This window comes from Montipora capricornis, chromosome 3 (genome assembly GCF_036669925.1).
Source record: "Montipora capricornis isolate CH-2021 chromosome 3, ASM3666992v2, whole genome shotgun sequence".
NCBI classification, from domain to species: domain Eukaryota; kingdom Metazoa; phylum Cnidaria; class Anthozoa; order Scleractinia; family Acroporidae; genus Montipora; species Montipora capricornis.
The window spans coordinates 73,837,521-73,856,448 of NC_090885.1; the positions used below are offsets into that span (position 1 = coordinate 73,837,521).

The window sequence follows — 18,928 nt, forward strand, 5'->3', positions numbered from 1 at the left end:
AAATTTGATGCACATTTCCAGAGTGAAGATTTTCAGTTCAGGTGGTTTTCAAGCAACATCTTGAGACGCTGGCAACAATGGAGAAATGACTGTTTCTTCATTTAGCCACACATGTAAAAGATACACAACATAGCATTGATCAAAAGTTGTTAATTAAAGATTGGTGTTACAAAGAAGCTCAACGAAGCTTGGAGCTTATGTTAAATAGGCTTCCTTGGACTAATTACATAGATACATGGTAAAGTACAGACTGAGGAAACAAAATGCTTGATGACCAACAAGAGAAACAAATAGAGAATTTATGATTTTTTTTTTAATATTTGAAATACAGTTATGTAATTATTGGTGGGAATAGTCATTACCAGACTGCTCCGCGTTGACAAGTTGAGAGAAAACAACATTGCTGGAGCCCGCGCGGCCGACCGAAAAAAGCCCGTGTAAACGACAGCGGTCGCTTTTTCAATCGTTTCAACCTAGTTTGATGCCGGTTGAAAAGGTTTATCAACCAAACCAACCGAAAATGATTTTTTCCAATAGAACTCGAAAATTCCAACCAACCTTAAAACGGTTGATTCCAATGGAACACGAACTTAATTTTCCCTGTGGATTTGATTTCCTTGCCAGGTGTTACCCATCGTCACTTGTCAGATCACATGTCAGACATGGTAGAGAACACTCTCAATGACTTGAAGCAATCAAAGGTAAGAATCAAAGGTAAAAAAAAAATTGTAGGTGCTTTGTTTGGTGATATCTGGAAAAAGACCCGCCGTGCATTTATCGAAATCAGCGAAAATTCCGAGCGTCACTCGTGTAATATTTGGCATCTCCTATATTTCAATATCAGGAGTAGTCAATCTTAGCAGTATAGCGGGACGATCGTTTCCTGAACCTGGTTAAGTAGTCGTGTTCCCACGAGTCTTCTATAGGTGCAACCAGGTGTGCGGTGTGCACCATCCATAGGTGGTTTGCAACCAACCAACAGAAGGAGCGGACGAGATATTTTTTGTTTTCGTCCACCAACGTCGCTTGCAAAGACGTAATGTGAAAACTCCGTGGTTGAGCATCCGAACTAGTATTCGGAAGGTCGTCGGTTCGATTCCTATACAAAGGAGCAATCGGATTTTTCCGATCATCCCAAATAGCTCAGTGGTTGAGCATCCGAACTAGTATTCGAAAGATCGTCGATTCGATTCCGATACAAAGGACCATTCGGGTTTTTTCCGACTATCCCAGAATTACCATCGAAAAAGTAATTTCGTCATGAAATTTTCCAGGGTAAACATTCCCGATCTCCTTCGTTACAATTGCGAGAGTGCACCATTTCGAAAGTTTCTGTCCTAGCAGCATAGCTGGAATCTATTTTAATAACCTTGCGCAGCATCCGATCTAGTTTTGATCATTTTTGGTAAAATAAGACAAAATGCCCGGCTTCGGAACCGTGGTAATCTGCTGTGCAAAACCTCGATGAAAGGAAAGGAACTTTTAAAGTGTCAAGTCTTGTAGCGCTGAAGCACTAATTGGGGACACTGTAAACTGAAATCAGCAAATTAACGCAAATCAAATCGAAGGTTGGTTTTTTGAGGAGAGGGGAGAAACTTGCGTACCAGGAGAAAAGCTCTCGGTGCAGAGTAGAGAACCAACAAACTCAAGTCTGGGAATCGAACCCAGGCCACATTGAGGGGAGGCGAGTGCTCTCACCACTGCGCCAGTCCTACACCTTGCGACCTTTCATGGCATTTAAACGTGATTTGACACGGCTGTCGTCACCTATTTGTCCGTTTTGTTCCCCCAGTGTCTGGCAATTGAAGATGAGATGGATGTCTCACCGTTGAATCTCGGAATGATTGCAGCTTACTATTACATCAATTACACAACCATCGGTAAGTGGCCCAGAAGATCAAAACTTCACTTTCAGTTTACTTATTACTAAGCAAAGACGTTTTCACAAGATTTTTAGGTCTCAAATATGAGTTAGACGTTTTGTTTTCCTTCAGCATAAAATTACATTGCTAATCCTTTTTTTAGTTGTAAACTTCAAACCTCGGTAGGGATGTGAACGCAGATTAGTGTTAATCGACGTATGAACAATTGGAACTGGTAATTTTTTACGGGAAGAACCCAACATTTGGCTTTTTGTTTGAAGATACCTTGGTAAATCTTGGATCACTTAAACAACTTTCTTCTTTGCACTGTTTTAGAGCTTTTTAGCGTGTCGTTGAACGCTAAAACTAAACTGCGTGGTTTGATCGAGATCATCTCATCCGCTTACGAGTACGAGAGACTTCCCATAAGACATCACGAAGACACTACCTTAAAACAGGTGAGATGACTGACAGTAACGACTATGAATGAGAGAAATAGGATAAGTCCGAGACTAAAACAGGATAAGGGGTCGCGCTAAAGTCAATTCGGGTAGTTTTTTCGTTTTTTCGATTCTGCTGCGATTTTTCTCTAACACCGGAATTTAAACACCCCGCTTGACCACACCCTCATTAAGGGTTCTTTAGTAAGAAGGCTGAGTTGTGACGTCATATGATGGAACAAGAGGTATCCCCTTGCAAATGTTTTGTTTTTGTCTTAGCGGTAAATAGTGGGTGTTGCCGGTAGTATATGTCGCTCCAAGGCGTTCTGCCAACGTTTTAGGGCATAGCATTGGCGGGGATTATGAACAGCACTTTGAAAAGGAACAGTACGCGAGATGCCAACGAAATTGTTGCAACACCTTTGTGACATCTATGCCAAACTTAACCTGGAACTACTATTTTGCCGCGTGTGTAAGCACCTTACGGAAGGAGTCCTTTGTCGAAAGTGTGAACTCACTTTGAGGACTCCCTCGTTACTTCGCTTTTCATAAATATGCTGACTCGAACTTACTTTCAGCTAACGATTTCGCTTTTTGCTGCCGCCACTTACATGTATGTTTGCAACTTCGTATTCTCAGTATTGGACTTGAACTAGCTTGCAATGGATTCTAATGCGGGGGAATATATTAAATAGCATTAGCCTCCATTGCAACCTCGTCCCAGTTCAATACTGAGAATACGAATATAGTCTATAGAACGTTTTCACCCACGTGACCAGCAGCCATATTGGATTACTGAAACAAAAGAAAGTATTCGCATAAAAATAGAGTTCAATTCCCGGAGGATTAGTTTGTTGACCATCATGGCCGCTATTTCTTTGTTTTGGAACACCAACATGGCCGCCATGACGTCATGTGAAAACGCTCTTTTGGAGGAGGTTTATTGAATTCAGCCAATCACGACACTTCTTGTGAGCCTTTAGCCCGGCATTAAAAACGAAGCCATTGGGATTTGAACTTTAAAGTCCGTGGCCAAGAAATTATTCTTTCGGCTTTGTGGTAATCATCCTCACTAGCCTCACTTTAAAGCAAAAATTCGCGCTAACGAGGCTAGTGATGATGATTAGCCGAAAGACAAAAGAATAATTTCTTGGCCGCCATTTATAAATGCGTTCTATTCATTTCATATATTCTCCCGTAACATGGAAAGTGAATTCCGAGTGGTTTTCCATGTTGCCTTTCCAAGTAAAATAGTTAATTCATTTGAAATGACCATGGAAACATTCTGTGTTTGTTCCACAGTTGATGAATCGTGTGCCTCATAAAGTGGCGAACCCAAAGTACAATGACCCTCATGTCAAGACGAACCTTCTTATCCAGGCTCACATGTCGCGGATGCAACTTTCAGCTGAGATGCAGTCAGATACCGAAACAATACTCGGCAAGGTACTGAGAAAAACAAATTAATTATCAAACTAAGTAAAGTGCTTTGACCCGTAAATAAATGGCCCTAACTCTTGTCAGGAGGCCATGAGTAGGAGCGAGCAACTCTCATGCTAAGCCTATGTCAAGGCATTTTTACAGACCGATCTATTTTTTAAAACTATCTTTGCCGCAAAACAACAAAGGCAGTTCCTGTTCGGTGACGCTATGACGTCAAGTTAGTTTCCTGTGTTTGGTCATCGGGCTGTGGGAGTCTCATTCGCGGGAAATTCAATCTAAAAATAAATCGGTCTTTGAAAACGCCGTGACAGGAATATATGGGAGTTGCTCGCTCCTCTACTCATGGGCTCCTGCTCTTGTATAAGGACCCGCCGTTCACCGCAGGCCCCGTGTCCCAACCCGTGTTCGTAAAATAGGTGGGGCGTTGAAGAACGCACATACTATTCACACAGAGTTGGAGGCGGAGTTCCCCATGTTGTTGTTGCCCAGTAGTGTAACGTACCATGCCACCAAAGCAAAAAGGTCCAGAAATCGAAGGACGTTTGCCCAGTGCTGGCAATACAAATAATTCAAATGCAAAGTTTGAAGACCGCACTGTATCGTACAGTCCCCATAAAGAGTCCGCTAGACATCCGTCAAAGCACAGGCCGCCCAAGCTCGGTATACGATTTGTAGACTTTGTATGCGAAAATTAACTTTGAGCATATAAATGCCAAAGTAAGCTGTAAATGTAGGAATAAACCTCACTTACCTCTACGTACAGTTGTCCTCATCTTTTCTGTGCACTCGGAACGCAAACTGAGTCCGTTGTAGACGGATTTGTGACTTACGAATTTTTACGATGTCGTTAGTTGTCATTTCCCCTTATAAAGAGAAGGGGAAATGACAACTAGCAATAGCGTAAAAATTCTTAAGCCACAAACCCGTCTAAAATGGACAAAGTTTGCACTCCGATTGCACAGACAAGACGAGGACAAATTGTACGTAGAGGTAAGTGAAGTTTATTTCTACATTTACAGCTTACTTGGCTTGGCCTATGGTCAAAGCAGTTAACAACTCACTCTATTCGTTCGCCGTAATTTTTTGACATTGTGTTCATTTTTTTCTTCGTAGGCAATGCGTCTCGTTCAAGCTTGTGTCGATGTGTTGAGTAGTAATGGATGGCTTTCTCCTGCCCTCGCAGCCATGGAACTGGCTCAAATGGTACGTTTTTGCATCTTATTTCTGTAAGGTTGGTGCTGATTATGTCCGGAAGACATCTCGCTGAAATTTATTTTTGTCTGTTCTGCATAGATAACACAGGCCATGTGGAGCAAAGACTCTTATCTCAAGCAGATTCCTCACTTTACAGCTGAAGTCGTTAAACGATGTGTTGATAAGGTAGGACAGGCTGCTGCACTGTCGGTTAAAAAATAATTGTAAAAAATAAGTATATGCATGCAGTTTTAACTACAAGACTCTGAAACGTTTGGACAAACTAGTTATAACATTTGTGACCTGTTTTGTGCCGATGATTTGAAATGTGGGCTGTTGTGGTTTTGCCTGTTGTCTGTAAGGGAACTATTTTGATACGTTGAAAAATCTAGAGAGGTTTGCGGTCAAGATATTCTCGAAGATGGAACACAACTGCAACATGTACATTAGTACCAAGCACGCCGAGATGTATTTATCTTAAACGATGCCGGTTTAGTTTAAGGAGACAAGAAAAACAGATTAAGTCGTCGTCTAATTCATTTTTGTACAATAAGCTCCATAATGCACACATTTTGATTTGTTCTCACCAATGATCCATCAGAGGTCACACGCATAGGTGACGTCATCATCAGAAAATTTTCAAGTTATCCTTTATTACGTGTTTCTCGTCCGTCTGTTCAGTAAAATAGATCACAGAAGACGTGAAAAATGCGGTACGAAATATGCCTAAATTGAGAGTTAAAGTGATAACCCAAGTCACTGTGGTTGCGTTACTGTAACTGATGTAGTTTTATTGCGTTACTCCAACTGCGCTCCTCTCATTGCTTTATTGCAGTTGCGTTACTATAGTAGGAGACTTGGTGAAACAAACTGCCTGCCTCATTCTAGTGATTTATGTAGCAAAGAAAAAAAACCCACAATAACCAACCCAGAGAAAGCATTACCTGTGATAACAAAGAAGAATTCGTAAAGTGACACTGCCGGAAAATAACAGATATCAATGCTGTCTTTTCAGGGAGTCGAGTCCGTGTTCGACATCATGGATTTGGAAGACGAAGAGAGAAACAAACTTTTGCGTTTGGACGATAATCAGATGCAGGTGAGACGCTCTTACAGGCAGTTTTTTGGAAACAAGTATGTGTTTCTCAATAGACGAAATAGTGTGAGGACCACTGCTTCATTTTGTTTATTCCTCAATTGTCGCCTTTTTATTCTGCTTCAGGACGTCGCAAGATTTTGCAATCGCTATCCTAACATTGAATTGTCGTTTGAAGTAAATGACAAGGACAACATCACGGCGTAAGTGGGAAGATCAAAATAGAGCTAAAACTGAAATTAGTAGAGTCATAGGAAACCAGAGTGTACGTGTTTGCCACCTTCGCAATTGAATGAGCAACTTCAACAGTTGCAGAGAAGCCTGGAAAAAAATGGACTTCAAGGAAATTTGAATTGCATGCAATGCATGCAATTTCGTAACTTTGGATAATTGACATGCCACCAATTTTGTTTTATTACTCAAACTGTAGAGAACTGTGCAGCGGGATCGCACTGTTCCAGCTCCGAAATCTTCATTCTTTCATGCGCTATGAAACTTCTAAATTTTCTCACTTCATAGCGATCATCTTGCTCAACTATATTCGCATTTAAGAACTTCTTAAAGTGAAATGGTGGTGCGTGCATGAAAGTTGCGATGAAAACAAAAAGCCTTAAAAACTTAAATATGAACCTTCAGCGAAGGTTCTCATTAAGCAAAGTTGTTGAAACTTCGAGTTGAAACCATTTTAGGTTTAACGTTTTAATGTTTTAGTAAGACTTAGTTAGCACATTTTCCATGATCACTTTGGTTTAATTCTTTTCGGTTGATTCTTAAATATGTAGGTCCAATCTTGAGTATTGTTGCTTTCTTTCAGGGGCTCTCCCGTGAATGTTATTGTTGACCTGGATCGAGAAGATGAGCAGCCAGGCCCTGTGATTGCACCGTTCTTTCCCCAGAAACGCGAGGAGGGCTGGTGGCTAGTTGTTGGTGACACCAAGAACAACGGGTAAGGCTTCCTGAAAGAGCGCTATAATAAACAACCGACGGCCGTAGGTTATAGTTCGCAACTGAAAGCGCTTAAAAGCATGGCGTCGAAATTTAACTTGTTGGCCTTAAGGAAAACTAGTTGCTTGGAGAAAGGACAACTGAAAAATGAGAGTCCGCTGAGGCAGAATTCGAACCTACGACCTCCGCAACACCAGTGGGATCCTCTCTCTCTACCCATTGAGTCACTAAAACCCCTGGGGGGAGGGGGGGGGGATAAGTCGTTTATCAAGGTCGTGAATGGACAAATGTCTCCTGCTGGTCTGCGGACTCCACAACGCCGTGAACCTACAAATTTTCAAATACAACTATACATGTCATTTAACAACCATTAGTGGAATGTTTCCCCTTCCTCCCGCGGGTGCATTATACCTTAGACATCTTTGGTTGCACTTGTTGAACTGTGTTTTGATGTGGTAAATTTTCTATCGATTGTGCATCTGCGAATTTCCTCATTTTTTTTTACTAATGAATTCTGTGCCCTTTCAAGCTTGCTGATGGGTTCATTTAAAGGCCCACCTTCAACCGACAGGCTTTTCAGTCGTTTGTTTTTGTTATGGAAATTCGCATTGCTTATCGTGACGATCTGATTGGCGGGATTTTCATATATGACAAGTGTTCCACGGCACGCAATGGGTCGGTTGAAGGTGGGCCTTTAAATTATAAAGCGTAAACATTATATCTAAATGTAACAGGAATCATTCTTCCCTCAGACCATAACCTTATGTAATTAACCAGTTTGTTTCATATGTCATCTCTCAGGCTAATTTCCATTAAGCGTTTGACGCTCCAACAGAAAGCCAAAGTCAAACTTGACTTCGTTGCTCCAAGCTCACCTGGGACGTATTCATACACACTGTTTTTCATGTGTGACACTTACATGGGCTGTGACCAGGAATATCCATTCAAAATAAACGTGGGTGAAGCTCTAAGTGGGGATGAGGAGAGCGGCGATAGCGACGCAGACGACTAGTCAAAGCTGCAACGACGATGACTTACCTGCAGTCGTTTGGAACGATCTCTAAATGCCTCAGTTACCACGGCGTGCTGGGAACGTTCGGGTTTATTTTGTTGTGGAAGTCAGTAGAACCTGCCTTGGAAGAAGATTTTATGTTACATATATCGTGATAGTTTTGAATCGTGTTTCTATGGTTTATTTGCTAGGCTTTATTAGCTGACGAAGAGACCGACGTGATAGATATAGAGTAAATGAAATATCACTATACCCAATTTACCCTAATGTACTTTTTCAGACGCAATTTCAGACAATTTCTGCAGGATCATTTAGTTCTTTTTACACTTTTGACTCTCATAACATTGAGAGAAATTCATTGTCAACCGTGTCTTTGTAATAAAGTGTTGAAATGGATGGTCTTTGGTAAATCTTTGCTGCCCGGCTTCTGGTCAGGTGTTTTTAATCAGGTTGCAGTGTTTGTTTTCACGTTTCGCCCACGCCGCCATGTTAGAGAGTGCGGGCGATTTTTGGTCACTTTTTGTTTTGTTTGGTTGTTTAAGCAGAGGGGGGAGATTCTATGTGCAGTGCTTTATGTTGGTGGGGCAGAGGTGTATTGCATTCTGGTCACCAGAGCCTCGGATCGACCCAAGGCTCTGGAAAATTCTGTCGGAGAACATGCGCCGTAGGGTTCTTATAGCCAAGAATTGGCTATTTGAACTTTACTGCGCCTGCTCACTCCTCGTGGTAACATAAAAGCACCAATGAGAGACGCTTTTGATTGTTCTTCACGAAAACCAACGAGAAGACACTTTGTTTCAGGGTTCCCCAGAGCTCTTCTCTCCCTCAGTCCAGGGGAACAGCGGTATGTTGTAAATACCAGAAAATTTTTTCTCTTTCAGCTTCATCCGCGATGTCAATTTTTTAATTGTTTAACGGTCTTCATGTTAGCTACCGAGAGGGAGGCCACCGCATTATTCATAACACTGTTAATTTCGAAACAATTCGCAGCTGGTTGCCGGTGTAAGACATGTAAGAGGTGTAAGAGGTGGGCTAAATTATACTTAGCCACATTAATAACAAGAATGGTTTTCACAAGTTTTCTCACTCGCTCCGCTAGTGTTTCATTCTCCCTTTGCGCACTGGTTTCACTTTGTATGTCACCCATGATGTCACCCTTGCATTGCGTAGATTCAGGTTATTTCCAACCCGACAACCTGTACCAGACTCCCCTAGGTAGCGCCTGCCTTTCGGCGCCAAAAAATGTCACGTCCGGTGCTTTCAGAAATATGTTCGCTACTTTCCAGAACTGTCGGAAACCCTGCTGATTTGTTCTCTCCCCGCCTCAACATCAACTGCTCCGTTTGCAAACGGCCACCTCTACCTGGGCCGTGGACACATTGAATTCTGCGTACAACTATACTTTTTTTTTAAAACATAAAAAATATAAAAATTTACTCAGCGCAATTAAAAAATTGAAAGTGGGATATTTCGTTCGGATCCACCGAACTCCGTCAGCCACAATGCAAATTTGAATGTTAAGAAGGGTTATATACATGTAATGGTGTCGAGGGGGCTAAGATGGTGTGATAGATGCGGGGTAATTCAAAGCCATTGACTCTGTGCAAAGACGGCGTACGTAATCTTATCTCAATTGCCTCCCTTATGCGGCGTTTGAATGTGTTATTCTCCGTGGCAAGAACGTTTGTTTTTCTGGAATCCACTGAATGACCCGTGAGCTTTCAATATTCATGAACAGCTGACGAATTGCTAGAAAGATGTTCCTTTACTCGAGTTTCTAATAACCGAGAAGTTTCGCCCACATAATCTTTGTCACATTCTTCGCAATGGATGCGATAGATTGTTCCACATTTTTTAAAGTTTTCTGTTTTATCCTTAACACGAACTAGTTGTGATCTTGAAGTGATCTTGAAAGGCTTGTGGCAAGTGTGACCTCGTGTGATTCAAATGCTCTTTGGAGGCGTTCCGAAGTGCCCTTGATGTATGGCACTGAAGCATTTTTTCTCGTCTCGTTAACAGATTCTTCGGAAACTCGAGAAACAGACCCAGTGTTCGGTAATTGTTAGCATCCAATAGGCCATTTCCGAGTTCATGCCTGCGTCCTCTTCAAAGCGAGTCTAAGTGCACTGTTTTTGTTATGAAAATTAGTTTTCATTCATATGTAAAGTAGAACTAATTACCATCACAAAAACGTTGCACTTAGACTCGCTTTGAAGAGGAGACATACGCGAACTCGGAAATGGCCTATCAGGGATAGTTGTTGACTTTCAAGGCTTGCTTAACGTGTTGAATTTTCTTTACCTTGTCAACTTCTTCAGACACCAAGGTCTGAGTTCGAATTAGCAGAGTGTTAACTACAGCTGTTTTATGTTGTAGGTGGTGGTTAGAATGGAAATTTAGATATTGATCAGTATGAGTGGGTTTCCGGTATACGGTGACCTTCCTTGAGCCATCCTCGTTCACGCGAAGGCAGGGGTCAAGAAATGGAATTCTTCCGTTCTTTTCTTCCTCCGAAGTGAACTGGATGTGTGGATTGATGGAATTGAGATGATCGGAAAATGAGCTCACTGCGCATTCATGAATTTTGGTCATCGTGTCATCAACATATCGATACCACATAGCTGGCCAGGTAGGTGCAGTATTCAATGCTCTGCTCTCAAAGTGTTCCTTATAAAGGTTTGCGACTATTGGTGGAATTGGGGAACCCATCGCGGCCCCTTGTTTTTCCTTATAGAATACATTCTGTAATGTGAAGTGGGTGCTTGAAAGGCACATTTCAGTTAAGGTGGATAATTGTGGCACATCCAGAAAACATCTATCTGGTCAAGTTTGGTCACCTTCCACTTTCGAATGGGATCTAACAACTGGCATAGCTTCGTTGATCGGGATACTCGTAAACAACGCCGAAACATCGTATGACACGAGTTTCTGTCCCGGGGGTACTTCAAGATCTGCGATTTTGTTGATGAAATCCTCACTATTGATGATATGGTGATTGTTGAGACCTACAAGAGCTCTTAGAGTCTTGGCAAGGAACTTGGCAGTATTATACATCACACCGCCAATGCCTGAGGCTATTGGTCGTAGCGGAGCATATTTCTTATGGATTTTGGGAAGACCGTAGAATTTAGGAATAAAATCTGCTGGGGGGTACAATTGGCTGTATAGGGAGTCAGAAATCCTGCCCTCTCTTCGCCAATCCCTCAAAATATGACTTAGCTTGTTCTTAATAGCTCTAGTTGGGTCGGATGTCAATTTCTCCTAGGTGTTGGTAAGGTAAGGTGTTGGTAAGGTCCAGTAAGGTCTTACCTTGGGTGCCAGAGGTTCTATTTTTCTTTCGCGAGGAGCGAGCGGTTAAAACGCAGAGGGGAAAAATAGGAACCTACGGTCATGGCGGTTTAGAATCTCACTTCCATGCAAATTCGGAATAAGACATCTTGCCAAACCGGTTTTCTTAACAGTGATGTCAATCAAGTGAAGCTATGATCTTCGCAGTTATGAGAGCAATTTTTGCAATTGCGTAGAGAAGCCTGAAAAATTCAGGACTTCAACGGGGTTTGAACCCGTGACCTCGCGCTTCCGGTGCGACGCTCTAACCAACTGAGCTATGAAGCCACTGACGTTGGGAGCTGGTCATTTGTGGGTTCTAATGGTCCCGTGAGGAATGAATCAATGATGAAATGGTATATGAAATGAATCATATATGAACTGCGGATATGAAATCAAGTGAAGCTATGATCTTCGCAGTTATGAACGCAATGTTTACAAGTGCGTAGAGAAGCCTGAAAAATTCAGGACTTCAACTTCATGTCAATGTTGTACCCAATTCAAGTCCTTTGGGAATAGAACGATTGATTTTGACAGTTCCCATCGTGCGGCAACCAATCAAAATCGATATCAAAACCACAAACCAATTACCGTTGGTTGCTGCGGTTTAGTTTTCTCACGCGTGACTAGTTTCTTACTCGAAACACGATATTTCTAGTGTTCGCGGTTTTCGGATTTTCTTTCAGCTCTAGCTATAGGATATGCGAATCAATCAAGGCATTCAAGGGACAAATAACGACTACCGTAGCATCTTTTGGATAACGAATCCACGATCATACAAATACGAACAAACTTTCGGCACAAGTTGAAATATCAAAGATTTGCGGCACCTAGTTGGCAGGACCACATCAGAGACAATAGCCCTTAATCTCGTACCCAGATCTCCCACGGTCATACGGAAGGGCGATCTGGTAAAGTTCGATTTCGAGCATGCTCAGTGCCAGCGAGGCCCGAAGTACGGGCTTTTCTATCACTGCGCATGTTCGTACTCTCTGTTGTGATTTGGGTGATGTTGCGGAATAAACGTGGATTTCGAGAGTATTCTTGAAGAGATTCTTTTGGGTAGAGGACAAGGAAACCTTAAATATAAGCCGAAACAGAAAGAAGCGCTACAGGCGATTGTTTTTGAACGGTCGATCACTACTTAAGAGCCATTTTCCCAGAAAATCGAAAATCGCAAGACACTCGTGAAAAAATCGAATTTTTTTTTCTTTTGCCAAAACATCCCTTTTAGTACCCTAATTCAAGAAAAAATAGTTTTGGGTTCAAGCGATACATTGTAGGGTTGAATTTAAAAAAAGTTTTAAAATTCTATTTTTTGCTGGTTTTTCGTACTCAAAACAACGGAATCCGACCGCAACTTCGAGAAAACGTTGAACGCATAAGAAACAATCCCTAACATCAAAACTTCAGCCGAGAATCATTACATACTTACTCTTTAATTTTATGAAAGAAAATTTGAAGAAAGAAGTTTTTAACAATTACAATCGACAAGTTTAAAAAGGTCAAATTTGTATCTCTGGAAATGTTAATAAATGAAGGCGAACTTTAACTGTTGTAAAAGCCCTCTGGTATATGCCGCTTCCTTGTAAAACCCATATAGAATAAAACCTTGGCTATTGAACTAAGTTACTGGAAAGTTTTAGCTCTGGGAATCCAATACAGTTCTCACACTAAAGTAAGCAATTTGAGTATCTGAGTAAATAAAACGTATGCAAATTAGACGGCCCGCTGAATGAATTCATATTTTTAACGCAAAGTTTTGTTGAACGAACAACTTACCATTGCTTGTTGTGAGAGAAGTTAAATCCATCTCTTAATCTGTTTGTGGCAACTCATCCATAACTGATTTCGACCAAAATGTGTCCAGCAACTTCAGCGCTTGAGCTATCTAAACACTTCCCACGCAGCGCTTATTACGCGTCATCAGACGCTTCTGTAATAATGAAACCCGATTATGCTTTGGTCCGAAAATAACATACAATGATGAAAATTAACCACTGCTCAAACCACACAGTTAACAAGGTGAGTATTACTCTTATTGAGCGAACAAATCAGATACTAGACGGGATAACAAGATCATATGACGCATAATTTAACAAACGCGCAGAGATTGGTCACGCTAGCTTGTCACATACGACTGTACGTACTATACTTCGTACACATTGTAAACAGATTAAGAAACAATTACAGCTGTCCCAATGAAAAAATGTACAACCCTACGTCTGTTTATAGATCATCAGTGTAGAAATATTCGACCCTGGGAACAATATTAATATAACATTTCCAGCTCAAATGCTCCTGGAATAAAATTCATATATTGTCACGAAGTGTTTCGCAACTTACTATGCCTCTACGATTTCATTTTAATTGAATTATTCCCGTCTAGTATTACGAAATGCTACCCTGCTCACAGACGTTTTTTCTGTTTTGGGAATTTGGTGCACGCACAAGATAAGCGATTGCCCGTGAGAGAGGGCGGAACGCGTTTTTTTTTTTGATACGTGCATCTAAAAATGAAGAGAGTCTGTGAACAGGCTGGTAAAGTACACAAAGTGCAGAGTTCTGCCTAAACGGTGTTCTCACTTCTCCTCAGAGGCTGCTTCCAGAAGTGAATCATTCACCATTTGTTCTCGCCGGAATAACTAAGTCAAGAAAAAATCTATTTTGTTCATTGTTTTGCTTTCTTTGCTTATTTTTGAAGTTTGTTTATGTTTAAAAGAGCGTTCCTTTTCGGAGAGTGAGATCATTTCTTGTTTGTCAGGCTGAGTCCTTGTTACAAATCAGTCAGTTACCTTTCAGTTCGTGACTATTTGCACGTTATAAATGTCTCTCCTCGCTCTAACAAATCAATGACACCTTATCTTATAAATGTGAAGAGGTATTCTAGTTTGCATAACAGGTGCTTTATGAGCCAAGCGAGGCGAACGCGGCATTTGCTCAAAGCGCGAAACGAGTGCGAAGCGCGAGACGAGGGATAAAAAAAAATAAAGCCTTATTTTTTCCTCCCCTCGTCGCGTTTCGCGCCTCGCGCAAAATGCCGCTTTCGCCTAGCCTAGCTCATAAAGCAGGGGCACCCTGTGAAATATCTGTTCGGAGAAGCAAACATTGCCTAGGATTTTCTATAGCTTGAGGAAGGCTAAAAATTTCTAGATGACCGTTCCATTCATGTACACAATTTTCGAAGCTTATGTAATAAATTCCCTCCGATTTTCTGAAGTTCATTTTTCCCATTTCACTCCCCAGGTTAGGTTGTTTTTCGTAGAGAAAGGAAGCCTAAAATTTTCGGAATCGAAAATGCCATGCAGAAAGGAACCGAAAAACTATCACTTTCGGAAAACTTTGAATTGCTGCTAAAATGTTCGGGAAAATAACACTGAAGCCCTCGTAACTTCGAAAAGACTCAAGTTACCCTAGGATGCCCGAACAGATATAAATTTCTTAGCGCCACTTAGAAAACATTTCTAGAGATCTAAAAGTACTCTGGATAGCCTAAAAAGTCTTTTCAAAGTAATTCGGGGGGAAACCGTCGTTGGGTGCCCCTGATAAAGCGCCTATTATGCAGGCTAGAGGTATTTCTGCAAGTTCTCTGAGTTAACCAAAGATAACTTTGTTTTTCTTCACTAAACAACATTTCTAGAGGTCTCTAGAGAAAGCGTTACGCGCGAGAATGTGGAATTTTATAACACTCCACACCGCGTATTCAGCCCTGCGGAGTGGTTCTCTTTTTCTCGCGCTCGCGGCGTGAATTGGTCAAATTTAACTCAAAGATTATTATTAGCCTCAATAGGCTTTTCAACAATTTTGAGGAGGTCTCGAAGGTTTCAAGGATGCGTTAAGCACACTCAAGTTTGAAGTTGTGTTGTGAACAAGCTCTAAATGAAACTGAGAATTTCTAGTTACCTGGCTAGGGATCCTGGTTTCGGAGGAAAAATCATAAAAAACAAATCCGAAACAAAACTATAGCAAGCTATAAAGTTGAATTTTATGCTTTTTTATTTTGCTGTAGGGATTGTTGCAAGGTGGTAAATTCGGGAATAACGAACTTATTAAGGAAACATTTGTGTTTGAAATATTTTGGGAAATATTTAATATACCTTCACTCTGAATCAAAAACTGTGATGAATGTCTTTTACAACAAGTCAGCGTATGCATGTGTCTGGACCAATACAAATATATAAATCAAATAAAGCAAGAAGGTCTGTTCTGTGAAAATTGTATGTATTTTTTTACCAACAAAACAAAGACCGAAAACAGAAGCTATTGAGTATTTCGTGACAGTTTGCTAACGTGACCTTGGCATATGTAACCGATTCGTGGGTCAGTAGAAGTCATAAGACCTTGTGGTGGCTTGAAATCTTAACTAAACAAATTCAAAATCGAAGTCAACGGTTTCGAATGCATTTTAATTCTGCTTTTTCCCCCTGAAGAAAACTATTTTACCATTGTGGTAACGGAGTTTCATCAAGCGATGACAGTTTCAGTTCGAAGTTGCGATCTCAATGATTTCGCTGCGGCAATGTGGCTGAACAAACGTTTTTCAGTCGTCATATAAAAAGTTATTTACGGCTCTCACCAACACAGCTGAAAGCTAGAAATAACATTTTCACTGTAAAAACATATTACTAGCAACAGTAAGTAGTCCTTTTGCACTAAACTTTGCGTTTAGTATGAATTCCTTCAGCGGGCCGTCTAATTTGCATACATTTTATTAAATGAAATTCTCAAATTGCTTACTCCAGTGTCAGGGCTGTATTTAATTTCCAGAACTAAAACGTTCCCGTAATTTACTTCAATAGCCAAGGCTTTATTCTATATGGGTTTTACTAGGAAGCGGCATATACCAGAGGGCTTTTTCAACAGTTAAAGTTCGCTTTCATTTTCTAACATTTCAAGAGACACAAATATGTCCTTTTTAAACTTGTCGATTGTAAATGTAAAAAACTTATTTCTTCAAATTTTCTTTTAGGGCTTCAAAGATTAAGAACGAAATAATATTCGCCTGAAGTTTCGATGTTAGGGATTGTTTCTTATGCGTTCACCGTTTTCTCGAAGTTGAGGTCGGATTCTGTTGTTTTTAAGCGCCAAAAAGCAGCAATAAATCGATTTTTCAAACTTTTTGTTATTTCTCCCGTACAATGAATCGCTTGAACCCAAAACTATTTTTTCTTGAATTAGGTCACTAAAAGGGATGTTTTGGCAAAAGAAAAAAAAAATCGATTTTTTTACGAGTGTCTTGCGATTTTCGATTTTCTCGGAAAATGGCTCTTAATTCGCGAGTCACGCTTGAAGATCGAGAAATACTGTTCTGAATAAATTACATTCTTCAACTTGAATTTATTAGTTTCTGCGTACCGCGTAGCAAGCTACGCAGAACTTTATTCGATTTGTAGGGTACGTGGGGCTTTCGTCGGTACCATTTACACAAACGTCGCAAATTTTTAAAATGATTTTCCTCAACTGTAAAGCTTTTCTGGCGTCGGAAAAAACAAAACTTTCCTCCGCACAACTGGCATTTATTCAAAACAGCACATGAGCTTGCGAAAACCAAACCTTCACTAAGTGCCTCGCGAAATAAGCCACTCGGAGCGTAGATTGCATTGCCGCAACCTTTTTTTAGTAGCCAATGAGAAATGATGTATTGTCGAACTTTACCAGATCTCACATTTCCAGTGACAGAGTGAGATCTGGGTACAAGATTAAATAGCCCTTTTCACGATTAGCTTTTCTCATTTTCATTACAATGTAATCTAACGTGGATGCGAGGCAATTTCGGGTTAAAACTACAAATTGCCCGAAATTGCCTCACATACATGCTAGATTATATTGTACTGCAAATGAGAAAAGCTAACCGTGAAAAGGGCTATTAGCCAGTATCTATGACACCATCTTAGCCCTCTCGAGACAATTATAACCCTTCTTAACATTCAAATTTGCATTGTGGCTGACGAGGTTCAGTGGATCCAAACGAAATATCCCACTTTTAAGTTTTTAATTTCGCTCTGAGTACCGAAATTTTTATATTTTTTATATTTTAAAATCATGATTCCAGAGCAGGAAAACAATATTTTGGTTCAACTATACTTTTTGATACTGGCTGTTTTAGTAGAAAGCTAATTACATTGCTTCGCTTGACGAAGCCTTAATGGACCTTAATGGCGCTGTTACACTGTGAAATGTTTCGTGCAACTTGTCTCGCAATGTTTTGGCGACATTGTGGCGGGACAAGTTGCACGAAACATTTCACAGTGTAACATACCCTGCAACGGCCAAAATCGTCGCGAGACATGTTGCAAGAGCCGCTACCGAGAGTAGAATTAAGTTCTACTTTTTGTGCAACTTGTCTCGCATTAATTACACTGTGAAATGTTTCGTGCAACTTGTCCCGCCACAATGTCGCCAAAAAATTGCGAGACAATTCACAGTGTAATTAATGCGTGGGAGGGCCGTTGGCAAAAGAAGGATCGGACCGGACCGGATCGGATCGGATTGCGGGGATTTTGTTGTTGATCCGGTCCGATCCGATCCAGATTTTGCCAACGGTCGCATGGGAGGCTACCGGATTAGTTCACTTGTGGCAATTATCAAAATTAACGATAAAAAATCATACGCAGCGTTCAAATTCATCTCAAGTTTTATTGACTTTTGTCTAAAAGTGTGCCTCATTTTCGTTCAGGGTCGTTTTTTTCGCTACTTCGGCCTAACTACAGTGTAACTAGGAAGTAATGAGATAATCAGATTACAGGATTCATGATTCACGCTCCACCACCTTGGTCATGTCAGCGCACTGAATATCTAGAGGACATATCTCCGTTGTCCACTGAATGCAAGAAAATGTATCTATCTCAAGAGCATAAGTTCGGTTCAAGAAGCCTTCAAGCCCCGTTAGAACAGCTGTGTAATCAAACAAAAGATGATTCTTTTAAGTAAAAGGCCTTCTTTTTTTATCCCGCTGTAACGCAATACCAACTCCCTGAGGCTCTTATAATTATGACATACACTTGTTTGACAACAGTGATGCTTGACGCGCTTTTCTTGTGATTCAGTTCCTGAATGTTGGGACGTGTTGGGACGTGTTGATACCTTGGCTGTGCTGACAATTTAGGAGGATATTCGCACCAAAACGACGGTAAGCGTGTCCTCAAAAGATGCCTAACGTAAACCAGTACCCGGCTCGATTGGTGTACTGAGAAGAAACAAATTTCAAGGTGACGAGTGCGTAAACAAACTAATGAGAGATCGCACTTGTTTTCGTACATCAGCATGGCCGTAATGACGTAGCGTGCAAATCTTTTAACCACTCCACAAAAGGCTGCGCATTTCTGTCTAATAACCCAAGCAGCGTTATTCGAGGATTGGTACTCCAACATTTCAACTAAGGCAAATTTTGAATGTTTATTAGGTAAATCAAGCATGAACCCGACTGAAAAGGCTCTGCTGGCGGCGAGCGGCGTGCGGTCGCCAGAGCGATGACGAGGATATCACACATTAAGCGAGAACGTCAGCTCAAAATGCAAATATTCCTGTTATTTTTATTACTTCGCGACTGTTGCTAACTTTTTAATTTGACAAAGCTCCTGTAGTTCTGCAAGCTTGACGTGGGAATGAA

General features: G+C 40.9%; 3 protein-coding genes across 5 annotated transcripts in view; 2 read left to right on the forward strand and 1 right to left on the reverse strand.

The window, feature by feature from the left end:
* Positions 1-8,388, forward strand: part of LOC138044041 (U5 small nuclear ribonucleoprotein 200 kDa helicase-like) — a 49,345-nt gene extending 40,957 nt beyond the window's left edge. Inside the window, exons 35-44 of the mRNA XM_068890634.1 lie at positions 625-701; positions 1,793-1,880; positions 2,199-2,320; positions 3,605-3,748; positions 4,859-4,948; positions 5,039-5,125; positions 5,955-6,038; positions 6,162-6,238; positions 6,850-6,981; positions 7,782-8,388. Of these exons, the coding sequence (XP_068746735.1) occupies positions 625-701; positions 1,793-1,880; positions 2,199-2,320; positions 3,605-3,748; positions 4,859-4,948; positions 5,039-5,125; positions 5,955-6,038; positions 6,162-6,238; positions 6,850-6,981; positions 7,782-7,992 (1,112 nt within the window). The 3' untranslated portion in view covers positions 7,993-8,388. The remainder of the gene's footprint in view (positions 1-624; positions 702-1,792; positions 1,881-2,198; positions 2,321-3,604; positions 3,749-4,858; positions 4,949-5,038; positions 5,126-5,954; positions 6,039-6,161; positions 6,239-6,849; positions 6,982-7,781) is intronic.
* Positions 8,389-10,239: 1,851 nt separating this feature from the next.
* Positions 10,240-10,701, reverse strand: LOC138040796 (uncharacterized). The gene has a single exon (XM_068886465.1). The coding sequence runs from the start codon at positions 10,699-10,701 to the stop codon at positions 10,240-10,242; it is 462 nt and encodes a 153-aa protein (XP_068742566.1).
* Positions 10,702-18,316: 7,615 nt separating this feature from the next.
* The window catches only part of LOC138044062 (glutathione hydrolase 1 proenzyme-like), a 24,365-nt gene continuing 23,753 nt past the window's right edge, over positions 18,317-18,928 (forward strand). The window contains exon 1 of one of the 3 annotated variants that reach the window (XM_068890669.1): positions 18,317-18,448. The gene's annotated coding sequence lies outside the window, so the exon portion shown is untranslated. The remainder of the gene's footprint in view (positions 18,449-18,928) is intronic. The other 2 variants (XM_068890668.1, XM_068890671.1) reach the window with 2 other exon arrangements.